Source organism: Penicillium canescens (assembly GCF_028828765.1).
Source record: "Penicillium canescens strain IBT 15451 chromosome Unknown utg000005l_segment0_segment0, whole genome shotgun sequence".
In the NCBI taxonomy this organism is placed as follows: domain Eukaryota; kingdom Fungi; phylum Ascomycota; class Eurotiomycetes; order Eurotiales; family Aspergillaceae; genus Penicillium; species Penicillium canescens.
In genome coordinates this window covers 1542005-1561004 of record NW_026703967.1, presented here as the reverse complement: position 1 = coordinate 1561004, position 19000 = coordinate 1542005, and the positions used below count along the sequence as shown (strand labels likewise).

General features: G+C 49.4%; 6 protein-coding genes across 6 annotated transcripts; 3 read left to right on the top strand and 3 right to left on the bottom strand.

Annotated features, from left to right (window-relative positions):
* Positions 1-338: 338 nt before the first annotated feature.
* On the bottom strand, positions 339-1049 carry N7446_008176 (VanZ family protein; the record flags this gene model as incomplete). The annotated part of the gene is made up of 2 exons (XM_058516921.1): positions 339-973; positions 1025-1049. The coding sequence occupies 2 exons, from the start codon at positions 1047-1049 to the stop codon at positions 339-341; spliced, it is 660 nt and encodes a 219-aa protein (XP_058370567.1).
* A 410-nt stretch (positions 1050-1459) lies between these two features.
* N7446_008175 (SAGA histone acetyltransferase complex subunit SPT7) lies at positions 1460-5565 on the top strand. Its single transcript, XM_058516920.1, has 3 exons — positions 1460-2737; positions 2788-3932; positions 3981-5565. The coding sequence occupies exons 1-3, from the start codon at positions 1657-1659 to the stop codon at positions 5127-5129; spliced, it is 3375 nt and encodes a 1124-aa protein (XP_058370566.1). The 5' UTR covers positions 1460-1656; the 3' UTR covers positions 5130-5565.
* A 793-nt stretch (positions 5566-6358) lies between these two features.
* On the bottom strand, positions 6359-9869 carry N7446_008174 (putative eukaryotic translation initiation factor eIF-2C4; the record flags this gene model as incomplete). Its single annotated transcript, XM_058516919.1, has 6 exons — positions 6359-8392; positions 8445-8623; positions 8672-8880; positions 8936-9090; positions 9148-9273; positions 9321-9869. The coding sequence occupies 6 exons, from the start codon at positions 9867-9869 to the stop codon at positions 6359-6361; spliced, it is 3252 nt and encodes a 1083-aa protein (XP_058370565.1).
* A 3171-nt stretch (positions 9870-13040) lies between these two features.
* Positions 13041-14914, bottom strand: N7446_008173 (alpha-keto acid decarboxylase family protein; the record flags this gene model as incomplete). Its single annotated transcript, XM_058516918.1, has 4 exons — positions 13041-13124; positions 13177-13384; positions 13438-14665; positions 14722-14914. The coding sequence occupies 4 exons, from the start codon at positions 14912-14914 to the stop codon at positions 13041-13043; spliced, it is 1713 nt and encodes a 570-aa protein (XP_058370564.1).
* A 381-nt stretch (positions 14915-15295) lies between these two features.
* N7446_008172 (THUMP domain-containing protein) lies at positions 15296-16484 on the top strand (the record flags this gene model as incomplete). The annotated part of the gene is made up of 6 exons (XM_058516917.1): positions 15296-15334; positions 15406-15531; positions 15582-15732; positions 15810-16024; positions 16134-16274; positions 16344-16484. The coding sequence occupies 6 exons, from the start codon at positions 15296-15298 to the stop codon at positions 16482-16484; spliced, it is 813 nt and encodes a 270-aa protein (XP_058370563.1).
* A 1134-nt stretch (positions 16485-17618) lies between these two features.
* Positions 17619-18953, top strand: N7446_008171 (phosphotransferase family protein; the record flags this gene model as incomplete). Its single annotated transcript, XM_058516916.1, has 3 exons — positions 17619-18247; positions 18289-18531; positions 18594-18953. The coding sequence occupies 3 exons, from the start codon at positions 17619-17621 to the stop codon at positions 18718-18720; spliced, it is 999 nt and encodes a 332-aa protein (XP_058370562.1). The 3' UTR covers positions 18721-18953.
* Positions 18954-19000: the final 47 nt, after the last annotated feature.

The window sequence follows — 19000 nt, the reverse complement described above, 5'->3', positions numbered from 1 at the left end:
GAAAATATCGAGAGCATCCTTGCAGAAACTCCCCATTTTACCAAGGGAAACAACTATTCACCTCCCTGGAAGTACCCTCTTTCCGTATAATAGAACAATATAAACAAATCAAATCAATAAATCAGAAGCACAACGCTGGTAGGTATAACCGAAAATTTGGTATCATACCGACCGACATGAGACCAGTGGAGGGAATCCATAATCATGGGCGCGGAAACGTAACAGCAAAGAGGCTTTGGGTCTTAATATCGTGTGGCTGCATAGCCTTTTTTCTTTTTTTTTTTTTTTTTTTTTTTTTTTTTTTTTTTTTTTCACAAGTCTGTAGTTGAGGAATAGCTTTAATCATTGCGCTTCGCCCCGATGGGAACCGCAGCCGGCTGGGAATCGGCAGAGCTGGATTCTTGATAGATGGGCGGAGCAGTCTCTCGGTCATGTTCTGGACCTTCCTCAGTATCCCAGTTGTCTACTGCATTCTCGTCCCAGTTGTCGACCTCCTGCTCGAGGCTCGTGACACCGGACTCTTGTGGGCCCATTGTTACCGACTCGCGGCGAGAACTGTTGGCTACGCCTCCGAGCTCGACATCCTCAGTGCCATCTTCCATCAGGCCATAGCGACTTTGCCGACGGCGTTCCATCATGCGTCGGTGGTACCAACCACATAGACCGATGGCGCTGAGACTGCCAACAACATTGGCGACTATATCGAATAGATCGAAGTCTCGGCCATTGGGAAGAAAGGCTTGGATGACCTCGGAACCAATACCGAGTCCCAATGTGCAGACCAAAAGGGTCACGTGTAGCGTGCGCTTGCGGGTGGTATCCAAGATCCAGTAAAAGGTGACGGAAAGCAGGAAGAACGTGACGAGGTGGAGGAACTTGTCATTCGGTTGAAGTTGTGTCGGTAGTGTTGAAGACTCGCTATGGGGAAGGAGGCCGATATAAGCTGCTGCGACGAGCAGGAAGGCAAAGGCACCTGGAACTGTTAGTGGGATCGCCGGAAGCAGAAAGGCAATCTGTAGCTCACCTGCGAAAGGGTAACGAATGCGCATGACGGACGAAAATCGTCAAAATTAACGTCTTAAAAGACCTCCAAAAAGACCTCTGGGCAGAGCCGCAAAAGTAGAGGTAGAAACGGGAAGGTGGCGCTCAAGTTGAATAGGTGAGGTTCAGTCCCCGGAGCGGAAGCTGTCAGACGTTGAGTTCGGCCCCAGCTACCTGGTGCGTCATATGCTGAGCGAATGGGGTATCAGCGACAATAGATCTCAGCAATAACTTCAATGCCGTTAGTGAAATCACAATAGAGACTCAATAGAGAACTAATGCGACAATAGATCTGAGACAATCAATAGCGAACAATCGCGATCGACCTTCATTGACATCGGACGATCTGCCACATGACTCCGCCTTCCCGCCTGTACTTCATCCCCGTCCAGCGAAACTTCCTATGTAGCTCCCTCCGATCGTCTTCATCAAACCACTCCCCCACGGCATCTTTTTTTGCTGTTTTGACATCGCAGGGGGTTTCTACGGAAGGTGACCTCTATCTCTATGCCTTTTGACCTTCTCCAGACCGCTTCGTCGCGTCCGATCGGCCCATAATTCTAATCGTGGAGAATCGAGTCTGGCCCGCCCCCAAACCGGGGTTTTGGAGCGAGCATGTCGCTCGGCCACAACGCCTGGCCCCCAGGCAATATCCGGCCTCCAGATGACCTCCAGGACTCTCCGCGCCCCGTCAATGGCTTAGTGAAGACATTATCTGGTTCCCGAACTCCCCAAATACGCGGTTCTGTCAGCGCCGAAGGGCCGGTCCCCGGCAGCTTGACCTCCGAAGCCGATACCGCGCCGGAAGAAGATCCGCGCATTGCCCAATTCCGTGATTTGTATCGCCGCAGTGAGGCGAAAATAAGTGCGCTCTTCTCTGGACAAGACGTTGTTGATGACCTCGCCGGCGCAACGGCTGGGGAAGCTATTGAGCCCCCGGAGGCTCAACCCGAACGCGTCGAGGATGCGCCACCCCCTTCCGCACCACCGCGCAAGTCTGCTCGAAAGCTCGACGATGATGATTACGATGATTACGACGACGACGAAGACGAGGAAATGGACGACGCCTCCGAATCCCCTTCGAAACCCAAGCCCGCCGCCCCTTCTCAAGACCCCACGCCGCCGTCCCACCGCCCCAGCACTTCGGCATCCACAAGTGCAGATGGTGCAAAGGAGTCTAAGAAGGAGACAATGGAGGAGATTCGGAAGCAGCTTGAGGATGACAAGAAGGCGACGGAGGAGGCTGCCCGGCGGAGTTTCCACACTCTTTTCTACACCCTGGAGAATGACCGTGATGCCATGCTCGATCAACAACGCCTGGAAGAGTCCGAGCGTCAGGTCGAGGCAGAGATATCCGGCCAGGCCAACATGGGAGGGACCAATACCTCGGCTGGTTCCAATGGCTATAGCTCCTTGAGCAATACCAACCTAGGCGCTTCCAGCCTGACCCTGAAGAACCTTATCGCTCGAATCGACAAGAAACGTGACAAGGTTCAGGCCTCCGATGCTGAACTACGAAGCTTGCTGAGTGAAGTGCGCAAAAACCGCAGCAAGTGGGCAAACGAAGACAAGGTTGGCCAAGAGGAACTCTATGAAGCCGCGGAAAAGGTTCTCAGCGAGCTCAAGGCTATGACTGAGCATTCGACTGCTTTTTTGACTCGTGTTAACAAACGTGATGCGCCGGACTATCACTTAAGTATGGTTCCTCACCCTCCGGTTTTGTTTTATTCACTAACTTCTGAATAGTAATCAAGCACCCGATGGATCTCGGATCAATGACGAAGAAACTAAAGGGTTTGCAGTATAAATCCAAGCAAGACTTTGTGGATGATCTCACCCTCATCTGGGCCAACTGTTTGAAATACAACACCAACGCCGAACACCCTCTGCGGAAACATGCGCTCTACATGCGGAAAGAAACTGAGAAGCTTGTTCCTCTCATTCCGGACATCGTCATCAGAGATCGTGCTGAAGTGGAGGCCGAGGAACGCCGACTTCAACTTGCAGACCTCGATGGTGCTGAGGAGAGTGATGATGAACCCATCATGTCCTCGCGTGGCAGAAAGGCCCCTGGTAAAAAGACTTCCAAGAAAGGCACTGGCACCGCACCTTCTCGCAATACCCCCAGCGGCTCCGAGGGCCCACCTGGGGCACCCAGTACTCAGCCACCTGCGCCAGTGCGTGCCGACTCGGATGCTGCCGGTGAAGCAAGTCAGAATGGATTTGGTACACCACCTCCTGGATCTAACACTCCGTCTGACCCTGCTGGTCCAGGAGCAGTGGCGGCGAGCCAGGATGATGCTATGGAACTCGATGGTCCAATTACATCCACTACTGCCCTCAGTGCTCTTTCGGTTCCCGGCGTGGAACTGGAAGACCCAGAGTACAAGGTGTGGAAACAGGTCACCAAGAAGGATCGAGCACGCATTGCTGCAGAGCGACACCGTCTCCTCAGGGGTGACAAGCTCAATATTGAGGAACCGGCCCTGCTCCGAACCAAGGCCGGCATGCGTCGATGGCTTCGACACCAAAAGCAGGCTACTATCGAAGCCGACAAGTCTCGCGACACAGGTTCGCAACTGGAACCCGAGGCTGCAGGCGAGTCCCTCGCGGAAGGGATTGAGGTGGAAGAAGACCAGATGCTTCCATTTTACTATGACGTGATGTCTGGCGTTCCTGATCTTCCTGAACAACTAGCCTGGAAGGAAGATGGACAGGGCAATGTTGTTGATGCTTCAGAGGAGTTCCTCAGGATTCTTCCAAAGGGCTCTTTCGTCCAACCGGATAGCAAGTTGACCCAGAAGATGAATTCCAACATGCGACAGATGCAAGAAACTCGCAAGATTTGCTCAAAAATTGGCATTGTCAAGCAGATGCAGCTTCAGTCTCAGGTAAGCCAGCCGATTAATCAAGACTAGCCTCAACTAACTTTGCTCTAGATGTACCACAATCAGTTCCAAAAATACAACCCCGAGCCATTTGTGGAACAGGATGCGGAACCTCATGTGTTGAACGACAATGGCCCTGTCATTGCCCCCTTCGTCTGCCGGGCGGCCTTACAGCGCTCAGTGGCTAAAATCTTTTACCATACTGGTTTCGAGGAATACCAGCCATCTGCAATCGAGTCTGTCACAGACATTGCAGTTGATTTCTTCCACAAGCTTGGTTCAACGCTCAAATCTTACATGGAGACCCCCCAAGTTCCTGCGACTGAGTCCCAGGAGGCTGCATTGTCGGCTGCTGAGTGGAAACCTGCCTACACAGAACCTGAAGTCATCCTACACACCCTGGCTTCAGTTGGCATCTCTGTGGATGAACTGGAGAACTACATCAAGGACGACGTGGATCGTCTGGGTACGAAGCTCACAACTGCTCACGATCGCCTCAAGTCCCTATTGACTGAACTTCTTCGACCGGCTCTTGCAGAAGGCGGCGAAGATGGTTCCACCGCGTTTGCTGATGGCAGCGAACAATTTGTCGGTGGTGATTTCGCCGAGGACATCGATGAGGACTTCTTCGGTTTCAAGGAACTTGGCTTGGACCGCGAGTTCGGTCTTTCTACCCTCAGTGTGCCCTTACATTTGCTTCAGAACCGCATGTTCAATGCAGCCAATCCGCAGAGCACCAGTGTTTCCCAGGCAGTCACTCTATTCCCAGCTCCTCCTCCATATGCGCGCATCTCCACAGAAAACCTGTCAGATCAAATTGGACTGGTGCAGGCATTCTTCAAGGGCAAGCTGGACGCAAACCACGACGAGCCTCTTACTGAAGATCTTGAGCTACCTCCGAAGCAGAGACCCATGGCGGCGAAACCCCGTCTTCCTGCTTCTGGCAAGATCCCCCAGGCAGGTCTTTCGGGCCCTCATACCAGCCCGCAAAAACGGGCAGCTCCACCCCATGCATCCAAGGCTGGCGCTACGGAACCGAGCAAGAAAAAGGCCAAGAAAAACAGTGGTACAGCCCTGGATATGCCCAACCCCAATGGCGATGCCGATGGCGACCAAACCGCTGGGGATGCTGCAGCCTCCATCCCAGACGGAATTGGTCTCCCTGACGGCACTGGTGAAACCATGACCAATGGAACGTGACGCATGAATTATAACTATGACGCCACGCTCTTATATTTTCTGTTCTCTAATATTTCTATTCTCCGCATGTATCTTTATCATCATTACTCGATTATTCGTGTCCCATCTTTGCACACACCATCGTCTCTCACCATGCGTTCCCTGCGACGATACTATTTGATGAACAGGAAGCAAAGCAGCAGGTGGAGCTTTACCTACCATTGCACGTCAGACCATACAGGTACGGGTATCCTCTACCTCTCAAGCTCCCGGCAATACATAATTCGGTCTTTGTATTCAGTCACTTCTCTTTTCCTATCTATCTTTTCTTTGAGGTTCTACGGCATCGGATCATTCTGCATTTATCACGAAGGGGTGTTGACTTTCCTGTACTATAGTCCCCTGGAAGGGGCTTCTATTTTTTAACACGGTTACTTTTTTAAATCAATTTATTTACCTGTTTGGTATCAATTTCCATGTGTCTTAACAGATACCTCTTATTTGTATTTCCTAGAGTGCTGTGGAGGTGGCTTCTTGGACGTTGATTTAAGCTTTTCTCTGCAAATGGCCCACTGCGGAATCAACGTCAGTGCATCTTGTTGATGGTAGATAGTCTTGGAACTCTAAATACAGCTCAGCAGTTTAAAGTGTGGAAGTTGGAGATCTTCCAATTGGAGAAATATTGTTTCAGTGGCAATGCGAGTGCCCATGCCCGCACAAACGGTTCCTACTGTACCGGTCAAGGGATCTTTTCTTGTTAAGCTCTGCAGAGAAGACAATTTGGGGAAGTAAATGCTATTTTTTGTGCTCTCTATGAAATTTCGAAGGCAAAAACAACCCATTGAAAACCAGAAGATCAAGTCGAGGACAATTTCGCCAAGTCCACCATGTTCAATAATTCCAGGAACTACCGAAATTGTGATACCAACGGCCAGACAAAACCCCCCAAATGATCAAACTGATAAAAACTATAACGAATGCCAATTCTGATACGCTTCAAGCCTGGACATCCCACCTGTTCATCTAAAAACGCAGCTGTCCTAACCTGAGCCCCAGAAAAGACCACCTTGAAAAGAAAGTGTTAGAAAACGCTGCCTGGCAACGGTTAAAAACAAAACACACCATCGATAGATACAGAATTTCGCAAGAGGAAGTACCGCAGTGTATGGTAGATCCCCCTGCGAAGTGGAACCATCATCCAGAGAACAAGAAAGATATTGGTCTGAGAATGATGAGCAGATATAAGCTGCTTAAATGTACCACATGCCAAGAGCCAGTCTGTTAGAAGTGCCCTCAATTGGAAGCAGCTTCTTTGCGCGGGGACCGGGAGGCTTCGGGTTTAACATCTTGACCTCCACGCCGCTTTGAGGGCCAGAGGTGATCGGGACATCCTCGTGGTGGCGAGCACGAACGGAGATCAAGTGTGCATAGTAGATGGCAGGATGAACAGACACGGATGTGGTAGAGCGAATGTACTGGTGGCAGTGGTCATTGATCATGCAAGCCAGATCATTTGGTCCGAGGTTCTCGATCTCATTCAGAAGGACATGGTAATAGACTGGGCGAGCGGTTCCCTGGAGAGCAATGTGGGTGTACAACAAGAAGTCCCACTCATTGGGACTGGTCACGTCGCGATCGATCATAGTACCGGGGAGACAGCCACCGTTAGGGTCCGAGGTTATACGGCTACTTGGATCGGGGAAACCACGAATATGGTGGCGTTTGTTGGCGACAACAACGCACAGCTTGCCTGCCCAAATGCTCTGGCCGCACGCATGTGCAATCGCAAAGCGGATAGAAGGGATTTCCTCACGCAGAACCTTGCGGTATTCGGATGCAGACACGCCATCACGGAAGTAGTAGACATAGTCCGGGGCCTTGCCGTTGCCAATGGTCGCTTTCCACTCGGAGACCAGAGGGCGCAGGATTTGCTGGACAACCCTTTCGCGAATAATCTCAATGCGGTCACCATTGCATTCACAGCCACCCATGTAGCGGGTACCAGTGGAGTTAGAAGAAACCGAAAATGCTGCCAGAGATGGAGTCCACACGCCCATCATAGGATGGGTGACATCCGCGCCGATGATCATGGAGCCGGGTCGCATAGTAGAACCTTTGGTTTTAGGAATAGCTCGTGCCGTGATACCACCTAGCTTAGCATTGACCTTCATCAGAACGTTCGCAGCGTACTGGGGCTTGTTGGCAATGCAGTGCTTAGACTGGAGCACCTGCGAGGGGACTCCATACCGACAGTCACAGGACTTCTTGATGCGAAGATACACGAAAGAATCCTTGTCCCCAACAATCAGAAGCAGAAGCTGTGGCTCGCCTGGGTAACGCGAGACTACCGCCTCATACACCTTGCGGACACCAGGACCCACGTCTTCCTTCAGTGGCACCACGACGGGGCGGTTTGTGATATCGCCTCCCATCTGGCGGTAGATCTTCTGGAACTGTTCAGTAAACATGAGGACCTGATCATAGCCGATTCCACCTCGCTGCGACTCGAAGAAACCAACACCCCATCGCTCCAGTGAATTTTCGTTGCTCTTAAAGAATTTCTTTCCGCGCAGGTCCCAGGTTCCAGTGTGCAAAGGGTTGTGCTTTCGGTTACCGCCAAATTGAAGCTCAGGGCATGGGAGAAGGCGGGCCTTCGTCTTGATCATTTGCTCACTGATAACCATGCCGTATTGCTGCAAGATCGGGTCATTCTTGTGGTCCAACAACTCCTTGGACTGGCGAGAATCCGCCAACCGCTTTTGGGGTCTAGTTGCACACCACTGGATCATCTGTGCGGCTTGGGCATCGTTGAGCTTTGGGCGATATCTCTGAAGGCCCTTGATGACCAAGAACTCGGCTGGGTAATAGACTTTGTCCTTTTGCATCTCGACCAAGAGCATGGTCGGGTGCGTGACACGAACATTGTACCGTTGCTTGAAGTACTTCTCAATGCTCATGGTTGTCGTTTTTCCGGTTGCTTTGTCCACAAAACCGGTAACAAATGTCCTTGGGCTTTCATTGATCAGGCCTTTTACCAGGAAGCTCTTTAGGTGAACAGGGCAGCCGTCGTAGTTTGGCGCCACTCGAAGGCCAAAAATCTTCTTGCTCAGGGGCACGATCATTTTCGACTGGATTAACTTCCCATGGAGGTCTTTTGAGGGCAATAGCTTCCTGATGAGTGTATTGAAATCCGTGCAGCCTGCAGCATTCATCAGATATCCCATTAGGGTGATACGGGAATAGAACACGCAGTGGGCAACATCAACATTCAGGATAAGGCCGTTCTAAACACGAGTCAGCTTCTTCACCTTTTTGTTTCCACTATATCAATCTCACCGGAGTCGGACGGATTGCTTGGTAAATGCCACGGTACACCGAAGCGCCCATGTTCTGGAGTTGTTGATAAAAGTCCTGCTTCAACGCGTGCCTGTCACCGAGATTGTCAAAGAAGAAAGCTCGTTTAATCGCCGCAAACTCCCTAGTCGGCCATTCACGAAGCAAATGGTCAAGAAAACCTTGGATTGTCAGTGTAGTTCAGACAGGACATGGTAACGATCACATACGCAAGGCTTCAATCACGTATTCGTCAAGTTCATGGTTTCCCTGAAGCCAAGCGCTGATTACGCCAAGGTTAAGCTTGCGTTTTTGCCTGACAGACATTTTGAAAGTAGGAAAGTGGCCGGGCTCAACTTTCTTTTGAGTCTGAAGCTCGCGAGTCAAGTCACCCTTGAATTGAACCGTCTCGAGCCAACTCTTGAAACCCTTTAAGGACCTGTTGCGATACCAATAATTAAATCCCCAATAGCCCAAATTGGTGTAATACTTACCAGCAAATCCTGCCACCATCCCAGATGCCATCAGGAATATGAGCCTTGCGTGTCTCGCTGTTCCAACACTTCCTCAGGATTCGTCGATCGGTCTCAGTTTGGGCCGGTTTCTCATTGGGATTGTTGGGATTCTGGTTGGACTGCAGAACGTTGATCTAGCAATCAATTGGCAATTTGCGATATCAAGTATGGACTGAAAAGGAAGCGCTTACCTCGTATTGATAGACAGCCTTGGTCGGGAACGAAAGGATTGGGTATGCATTCATCATCAACTCGATCTCTTTGCCGGCAGTGCAGTATCCAACACGACGTTGGATTTTGACGGGGTCAGGTTTCGACTAGAAAGAGTAAGAATAAATCATAGAGAGCTTGGGGCAGTTACTACACTGGAGGGCAAGATTTTGAATTGATGCCAGGGAATGTCGATGTTCTTACAACCATCCCAGTGCACTTCAGTGTAGTCTTGGTGCTGGATAGTCTTGTCTTGGTCGATTCTTTCGGGCTCGTAAACAGCTACTTCGACCGCTTCCCGTTCCAGGAGTTCGGCATTTGCTTTCTCTTTCTCGGTCCAGGTTGGGGGCCATCTCTTAGGGGACTCGTTTCGGCGGATCGGAGAGTTCTCGCTAATAGAGCCCGTTCCCTTGACTTGCCTATTGCCAGTGTCAGGGTCAATGCGCATACGTCTCTTCCAGGTGTTGGCTTCCTCGGCCTTCTTTCCCGAAGCATCCTCGTGCACGTTAGATTTGTGCTCGCGCAAGTCCTTGGCAAGACGCGGGCCAAGTGGCTTTGCGGAAGTACATTCCCGGAAGGGCATTTCAGAGGCGAAGTTCGGATGACCAGAGGAGCCAGATGGTTCAGCATGCTGGGATGCACCGGACTTCATCTTCGAAGAAGATGAGAACGATCTTACTTCGGGGAACGATTTTGGGTCCATGATGCGGAGGGGGGTTGGGGCTATCAAAGGTTAGTAGGGTTGTAAATCAAGGTTCACTTGTACCTTTCAGGCGACTGAGCCGGAAGTGATCGTATGGTGGACGTTGAAAAGAGAAGTTGGCTAATGCTCTTCCATACATGTAGAGGGAAAAAGATGCAGTCAGGATGTATGATAATTCACGTGGTACTCGGAGTTATGGTGTGTAAATAAGAAAAGAAGATATTGACTGGGAGCTGAAGTAAACCTCTTCTGTTAGGGGCTAAAGATGTGATCCTGGAGAGTTGTCAGTCAGGTTGCAGCGTTGAGAAAGAGAAGCACAATTCCGAAGGTGCAAGAAAGATATTGAAGAGGGGGTATTCAAGTAAGGTTACGAGTCCTCAAAGGGTACCAAAGGGAAATACATACTTAAGTCTCTTGATGTGAAGAAGGTAGGAAAAGGGAAGAGGGAAGAAGAGGGTATAAATAGATAGAGAGAAAGGCAAAACGTAGGAGACGTACTCGCAAGATATTGGTGTCAAGCCTTTCACATAATGAGCTAACAATACAGAGTGGAAATTGATATGTCTATAATATATGCACTGACTATTCATTGGCGAGCCATTCAATCATTATCTAACACTAGAGAATAGGATCCAGATCCTGGGTTTCTATCGCTATTCTGTTCCATTTCACTTTTTGTATATACTACCCGCTTATAAGTGAGTAGGTGGTTTATGGCCTACCAACCTCTTACTCGTCAGTCTATTTCACTTTTTGTATGTGTTACCCGCGTATAAGTGAACAAGTAGTTTGTATAGCCCTACTGAATAGAAGTCCGAGTCCTGGTCCTATTCTCTTGTCGTTAGTTGTATATACCACCCGCTTGTAAGTGAGCGGTGGTGTATGGCCTACTGAATAGAATCTCGGGCTTTGGTCTTCTCCAATTCTCATTCCTTGCATACACCACCCGCTTGTAAGTGAGCGGATAGCTCGTATAGGCATATGATAAATTTGAATCTTGTTCTTCTCTTCGTCTCATTCCTTGTACGTACAACACTAAATCGTAGTTCGGGTTTTGTTCTTCGCTTCTTTTCGTATTGTGTGCGTACCAGTAGTTTGTATATGCCTACCTTGACTAGAGGCTTCGGCTTGGCTTTACTGTTCTATTTTATCTTTTTGTATATTGAGTCTATCAATCAAAGTTCTCTCAACCAGTTGGTGTCAAAGTAGTATCGTAATGGCTATGTAGGCGCTTCTCTCCAAATGAAGCAAGAACTCATAATCCGTACGCCTGATGCTCCCACAACACAGAATCAGGGGCTGGTTATGCGCTGAGGGTCGAGATGGAAGAACCAGCATAACACAGTACGTCTAAATGCCGAAACCGCATAAGAACAATCCACAGCACAAATGAAATGCAAAAACTGCGTGGAATGAACTATCCATCTCTCTGTCATCTTTTTCCTTGTTTCCTCCCTCTCCCTTTTTTCTCTTTCTTCTTTCATCTTTTCTTGTATCGGCCGCCCACTTGTGACTGGGCAGTAATTACGGACTTACGTCCTGAGTGTGATGCCAGACCTTCATACAGCATTCACGGTGTTGGGAGAGAGGAGGACAAATGGCAGTCGGGAACAGACGTATAGCATAATGGGGTAGGGAATAAAGCCCTTTGTATGAGGAGGAGCAGCTGCTCAGTAACCATTTGTAAACAACGGGATATTCACAATAAAAATGGCTTTTATCGGCGCATCATCCAATAGGCATATACTGAATGGGATCCCGAATCTTGTTCTTTTCTTCTATTCAATTCTTTCTCGCTTTCGTATGTACCACCCGCCGATAAGCGGGCAGGGGTTGCGACCAAGCTTTGTCTAGGGCCGGCTCTGGTTGTCAGGCCTTAGTACAACATCCACAGCATTAGGAGCCTTGACAACCTTATGACTTAGGAGCTAAATTGCAAACTCAGCCATTCTACCGCCTCGTCCATGGGATTAGGAACGGGGAAGGAACTGGCGTTTACATGGGGCCCACGAACTAGGCAGTTGGAGCAAATGAATCAAAGCAATGATACGGCCAAGAGCTTCCAAGATCTTAGATTTCGTGCTGTCAAAAAGGAAATTGCAGCACGGAGTCGTGGGAGCTAAAGAGACAGAAATAGCGAACCAAATCAGTCTATGTACTGATTTTTGGGTCTTCGCCTAGCCCCAGAAATCCAATCAAAATCACTCAAAGGTCTGTGAGCCGGTCATTATCGCTATGCAGGTCCTTTTTCCCGAACAAAGCTAGAACTCGTTCGTAAGCCTGCTCCTACCCTCACAGTAAAAGCAAAGACTGATCCGTAGAGTGCCAACATACTCGAACGTCTATAATGCGTGCCATGATCCGAATGATTAAATATAGTGACCAACGCTAAACGAGATTTCAGATCTTGTTTTCTCTTTCTTTTCTGTTATTCCCATTTCTTTTACATGTGCTAACTGTTATTCGACTTGATTTGAAGACCTCAAGATCTGGAGGCTATCAATACGGATTGGCTGACAAACCAGGGGAGGAAGGGTCGCGGTTGTCGGATATATACCGTTTGTCAAAGTTGGATCGAAGCAAGTGCCCGTACCCGCAATACGGTGATCGGATCAAACGAACAATGCTTCAATCCCATGCCCTACGTTGATTATTACCCTAAGTATTCGATGAGAACTGTTGATCGTTGCCATGCAAGATGTATGTTTTGTCGATGTCGATGGCTGGAGCCTCGTGGTCTGTCAGGCAAGTGTACTCAAAACTCCAGAGACTGGTGTTATTTCGTGTTTTTTTGACTACACAAGCTTGGCATTGATCAAGCTGGGTTCTCTCCACATACTTCTACGCGGAATCTTGCAGGTTTCAACCGTTAATCATCACCTGACTGGGCCTACTTTGCTGTATAACATCGTCGTAACATAATACTCCATAATTTACAGGTAGGATGTTAATCTAGAGTTGATCATATCATGTTTCATTCCACATTGTAATCTGAGTAGAGAAGAGAAATTCATGCTTTCGAAGAAGCCCAATTAAGTTCAGACACAGTGGGTGTTGCCGATCCGTATCCCTTTAGAATAAACGCCAGAGGAAAAAGCAGATGTCGCTTCATGTTTTTTATTTTTCATATGCATCGTGACAGAGCGAAGTCATATCTCTCGCGCTTCATGCTTAACCGTTTCGCTTGGCAGCGGCCTCGGCAGTGAGCTTCAAACCTGCAGGAGCGTCGTCGCGCGGCATGTACAGCTCGACCAACTAAGTTTTGTATTAGTAGGCAATTATAAAATGACCGAGGCAGATGACTTACCCGAAGCTTGTCGGAAGAATTGAACTCTTGGTCGGCAAACAGCTTGTTGAGCTCGTCACGGGTCTTGATCCGGTATCCCTGGTAGTTCTCCTTGCCGCCGAAAACCTTGGGAATGTTGGCGAAGTCCCAGGACTGGATGTCATTGTACTTCGCATCCCATCCGTGGATGTATCGCTCGATGGTGTATCCTTCATTGCAGATCACGAACCTAACAAAATGTAAGCATATGAAGGGAGAGGACAGTGAGCCAAGCAAACTTACACAATAGGGTTCAACTTGTTCCGCAGAATTGTGCTCAGCTCCTGCACGGTCAATTGGATACTTCCATCACCGATGAAAAGGATGGTCCGGCGGTTCTTCTGTTCCTTCGCAGCGAGCGCGGCACCCTGGCAGGCTCCCATAGAATAACCAATGCTGCCCCAGAGGACCTGGCTAATGGCAGTTACGTTGGCAGGGAAGCGGGTGTCCCAGATACCAAAGTTGGCAGTTCCAGTCTCTGTAATGATGACGTCCTTTTCTCTCAGCCACTGTCCAACGATCGGCCATAGCCAGTTGTGCGTAATGGTTTGGTCGGTCGAGGCTCGTTCGCCGTCGGACAGTCGATTCGTGAGTGAGGGGATAGGGCCGGGAGTCAGAGGCTTCATCCGTTGAACGACTTTCCGCAGGACCCCCTTCATGTTGGTATCGGGGTACTCGGAGTACCGGACCCGCACATAGGTGCTGTGGAAGTCAATGGTGTTCAGCTGTCCAATGCGATAGGTGAAACCGGTAGTGTTGAAGTCAGACTTGATGGCGCCAATGCTCAGGATGAGATCGGATGCCTCAACAGCCTCGCTGACTCCAGGGTTGGAGCCGTTTCCGGCATAAACACCTCCGAAGTTCTTGTGTGTCTCGTTAATGGCTCCCTTGCCCATAGGGGTTACGAAGGTCGGCAGTCCAGACTTCTCAACGAGGTCTTGCACTTCTTCAAGTACTCGGTGACGAATGGCACAGGCATCGACCAAGATGATAGGGTTCTTGGCAGCATGGAGATACTTCAAAACAACATCAACAACATAATCTTCCTTCTCCGGGTCATTCTTAGGCAGCGACAGGTCAATGGGTGTCTTCAACCGATCACCGTTGACCTTGGCGGCGACTATATCGGTGGGCAAAGTAATGTAGACTGGACGACTGCGGATCCAGCATTCACGAATGGCACTGTCGATAAGAGTTGCCGCATCATGGGGGTCATTCAGTCGAGCGACATAGCAAGAGATCGCAGAGCTCATCTTGTTGAAGACGTCGAAGTCACCATTTCCGAGAGTGTGGTGTAGCAACATTCCATCTCTCTGGGATTGGGTGGTGGGCTGGCCAACGATATGAACGACCGGGACGAATTCGGAGTATGAGCCAGCAATGGCGTTGAGGGCTGACAGCTCTCCGACACCAAAGGTTGTGACAATGGCACTAATACCGTTCACACGAGCGTATCCATCGGCGGCATAACCTATGATAGCTGTTAGACAAGTACTTTTGCTTCTCATCTCTATCTACGCATCTTACCGGCGTTAAGCTCGTTGCAGTTCCCAACCCAGTTGAGATCACATCGAGGCAGGTAATCCAAGGCTGCGAGGTTGTAGTCACCAGGCACGCCGTGCACCGAGCGGATTCCGACCTCGCGGAGACGTCGGAAGAGGTACTCGGTGACATCAATGGGATTCTTAAGCTCCTGAGTAGCAATATCGGTGGACGCCATGGCCAAGGAAAGGTTGAGGAGTAGAAAGATAGCGAAAAAGAGAAATGGAAGACCGCAAAAAAAGCAAGTAAGCTTTTATAAAGAACAAAAGAACTGGGTGATCAACCGGATGATAGTGAGACCTGGGACTACGTCATGATTGGATAAGTTGATGTCATGCCATCAATTGTCCCACAACAAACAACAGGCAATGAGGAATATCCACATGTTCTCGAATTACTATTCATTAGTGAACGAATAAGAAGTGTCAATTGCAGTTGTCGATAGAAAAAGAAGATGAAGCTCACTTCCAAAGTTGTCGATCCCGCCTAACCCAATCATAACTCCGGGCTGATCACACAAAACTCCGACCCCCACCACTTTGAGCTTCATATCAACAACATGGGGAAAATGCCAAAGAGCACTACTCGTTCGAAGAAGGTGAGGCTTTGTTATCACTGGCGCGACCGTACCACAGCGCTATACACAATTTGAGCGCTGACTGGGATTAGGGTGGGAAATGGCAGCAGCAAAAAAGTCGAGTCGCCATTGAATCAGGCGAGTCGGGCGTCTTTTTGACATGCGACATGGGCAGAGAAGGAAAATGCCTAAGAGAAGCAATGGACGTTTTTTCTCAAGTAAGAGGAACAACTATGGTCGAGGTCAGTCTCGCTGACGCTCAATCTAGGCTATTGAAGGTGACGAGAAGCCGACAGAAGAAGAGTCGGACTCAGACGACGAAGACATTGAGGCCCAGATCCGCAGGGAGCTGGAAGGCTTACAGCCAAACAAAGACAAACCTCGTCAATTTCAGGGTGTTCAGATGGAGCTACCATGTGGTACGTCTGGCAACGCTCCAAAAACGCCATTCGCTTATGCGCTCGGTTCTGAACATGTGCATGCTAACCCCATGAAGTGGTCTGGATGCGCCTTGATCCCTCGATAGACCCGGTGCAGCTCGTTCACCGTCTGTGTCTCGAAGCAGAGGCCAATCCGGAGACGAAGAAGAGCCGATATATTAAGCGCATGCATCCAATCACGTCCATGCGGAAGACTTTGAGCGTTGACCTAGAAGCTTTCGCGAAGGAGATACTCAAGCCTCATTTCCACTCGGGTGGGCCTCCAAAGACGGTGAGTTCAAGCCCGTTCGGAGATCTACTGATGTGGGAAAACATCCGATGACGCATCTCGCCGTAAGGGGAAATGGCGTTTGGGCAGTGCTGACTTGTCATCTATTTAGTACGCTATTCGGCCTACTGTGCGAGGCAACCACAAGCTCAACCGCGATATTATCATTAAAACCGTGGCGGATGTTGTTGGCCCTGAGCATCCAGTGAACTTGAAGAATTATGATCTTATCATTCTCGTTGATGTGGTCCAGGTCAGTACTGAGAGATCCTTCCCATTGGGTACTGTATGACCTATCAGGGGTTTGACTGACTCGTTACAGAACGTGGTTGGCATGAGCGTGGTAGGAGGAGATTACGATAGGCTGAAACGGTTCAACCTGGCCGAGATCTACGACCCAACCCCGAAAGCAGGAGAAGCCAAGGCTATTGAAACCCCTAAGACCAGTGAGGCCCAGGCTTAGGCTGACCAAGCGACCAAATACCCTTTTGAGGTGTCCCAGGCTTTATGGCTATGGTTGTAGCTATCTCAGTCAAAAATCATCATCCAATGGATTTTGTCAGTGACGCCAGGATCCAAGTGTGTGCGATTAAGATGCCTAGAGTTCAACTAGAACTGCCACCAAGTTCATGCAGCCACAAGCCGTCCCGCGCGGGGCATTGCCATGTCTACCAGGCACGCAATGAAATCAAAGGAAAGTATTATACCCGAAGAGTTTTCTCCGAATCTGAAACGACTTGGGAGCTGGGAGCTATCTGCGGATCCAAGGGGCCCGAGCACGCTTACAGTACAAGGCCGAATGCCTTGCATTTGGGGAATCCTCGCGCATATACTCCGTACAGTGTAGAACATAGGAGCCTAGAGTATATGAAGACAACTTCAAGCAATCGAAAACGATCTATTGTAACGGATTGGGCATAGGCAGAAGTAGCAATACTAAATACATTCAAAACCAAGTAAGAAACTAATCGAAAAAAAAAAAAGAAAGAATTAACGAAGAACAAATGGAAGTTCTCTGATCCCGGCGATCCACACGGAGACATTCGGCAAGACACAGTTGTGATTGGGCGGGTGGCGGTGCTCGGATAGCCGCTTTTCTAAGACGGGGATGGTTAGGCGAGTCGGGCTTCACTTCATTTCCATGTCGCTTGGATAGTGCCTCTGAGCGAAACAGATTCTCTTAATTAGGCTCCGCTGCTGGTGTTTGAACCTCGGATGTGCTTGACTCTTGACAAGCGAAAGCTCGTATCTCGCGTGGGTAAACCTAGTAAACTTATGGCGCTGGTAATAGGTCCGTGGCTACTTTCCTTCAGCAGAATGTTACGTGCGCAATGCAACCATGGCGGTCTGATGATCCCAGACAGGATATCCAGACGATCTTCTCTATGGATCTTCTGGTCTTTGTATTGTTCTGGAAGCCTGAACCGAGATTTATGACGCTTAACTTAGTGCATGGCATATCAACCCATCTCCTTGGAGGCAGACCGCTCCCTTTCATTTTATGAGACTTCACAGCTTCGCTTATACATAGTTTCGTTCTCCCCTGTCTGTCGATCTCGGTCAATTTCCCCTATGACCTTAATAAGAACAGTCCAAGATGCAACAGCTTGACTTGAAAACATGGTCTGCGATGCCATCCCTCGGGGGAACAGACAGCCGTATGGGCACTTTTCGTCAATCCCGTGTCACCGAAGAAGATGAACACCATAGGCTGGATGCTGTACTCTCGCTGCTCTTCCCCTCTGCGGTTAGCGTGCAACATTCGCACCCTATTCTAGGTCATGTTCACACGTTACGGCTCCTGGCACTGTCAAACGGGGCTCGTTTGTTGCTAAAAGGCTCCCCATCATCAAGAACGGCTCTTCTCCGACGTGAAAGATCATTTCTCGAAACCGAGGCCCAATTTCTTGCCCTGCTTGGTCAGAGTGGAAACCCTTGTATCCCCCAGCTCTACCATTATGACCCCCATGGCAGAGTGTGGGGATCTCCATATATGATTCGACAGTATATGAAAGGCAAGACTTTGCTCGAGATGGAGAGCGAGCTCACTCCCGAGAAACGGGATGACGTTGACCGCCACTTGGGTTTCTTGTCGAGCACCATCGGTCAAAATGCAGCACCCGGGTTTGGGTCTCTGCAGCAAGTGGCATACGGGGCTGGAAGGCCCTCCTGGAGAGAAGCCTTTTGTACCCTCTTCGAAGGCATCCTTCGCGATGCCGAGGACACGTTTATTCATCTCCCTATTTAGAGATTCGGAACGAACTAAGTCGCTTGGCACCTGCTCTCGAATTTGTCACCTTACCACGTTTGGTGGTCGTCGACTTCGGTCAGCCCTCCCATGTATTGTTGAACGAGGAGTCTGAGCAGGTATCGGGAATTGTGGACTTTAGCAGTGCCCTCTGGGGTGACGTGTTGATGGCAGAGATCTTTGCAAACCCATCACCGGCGGTTTTGCAAGGGGCAGGAATGTCACCGTTTCGAACAAGGGAGGAAAAAGTCCGGCTGGTCCTGTGTGTTTCTGGAAATCCATATCGCTCAAGTCAATCATGCTAACTTTCAATGCTATCATCAGGTATGCATGTTATCGGCTGGTCTCCCAGATCACTCTCCAATATCATCGAAGCCGGGATGAGACGATCGAATTCGACGCGCGGAGACGATTGACAACCACCATTGCGGAGATGGCGAGACTTGAATAGGTGTAACGTGGCAACTGCTTTGACTGGTTCATCGCATGTTCGACGCGATACCCTTGGAGATTGAGATATAGATTGTTGTTCTCAAGCGATTTGTTTCAGCGGGCCCCATTTATAGTTTTGCATGGAATCCGGAGTTTTGTCGTCCCCAAATATATAGCATATGATCAAATAAAGCAGATCTCCGAGTCAGTCCAATTGCGATATACATGTATAACAATGAGAACAGAACAAAGGGAAGTAGCCGGAGTGTCGGAGTTCATAGGGCGGAGCGGGGCAGATC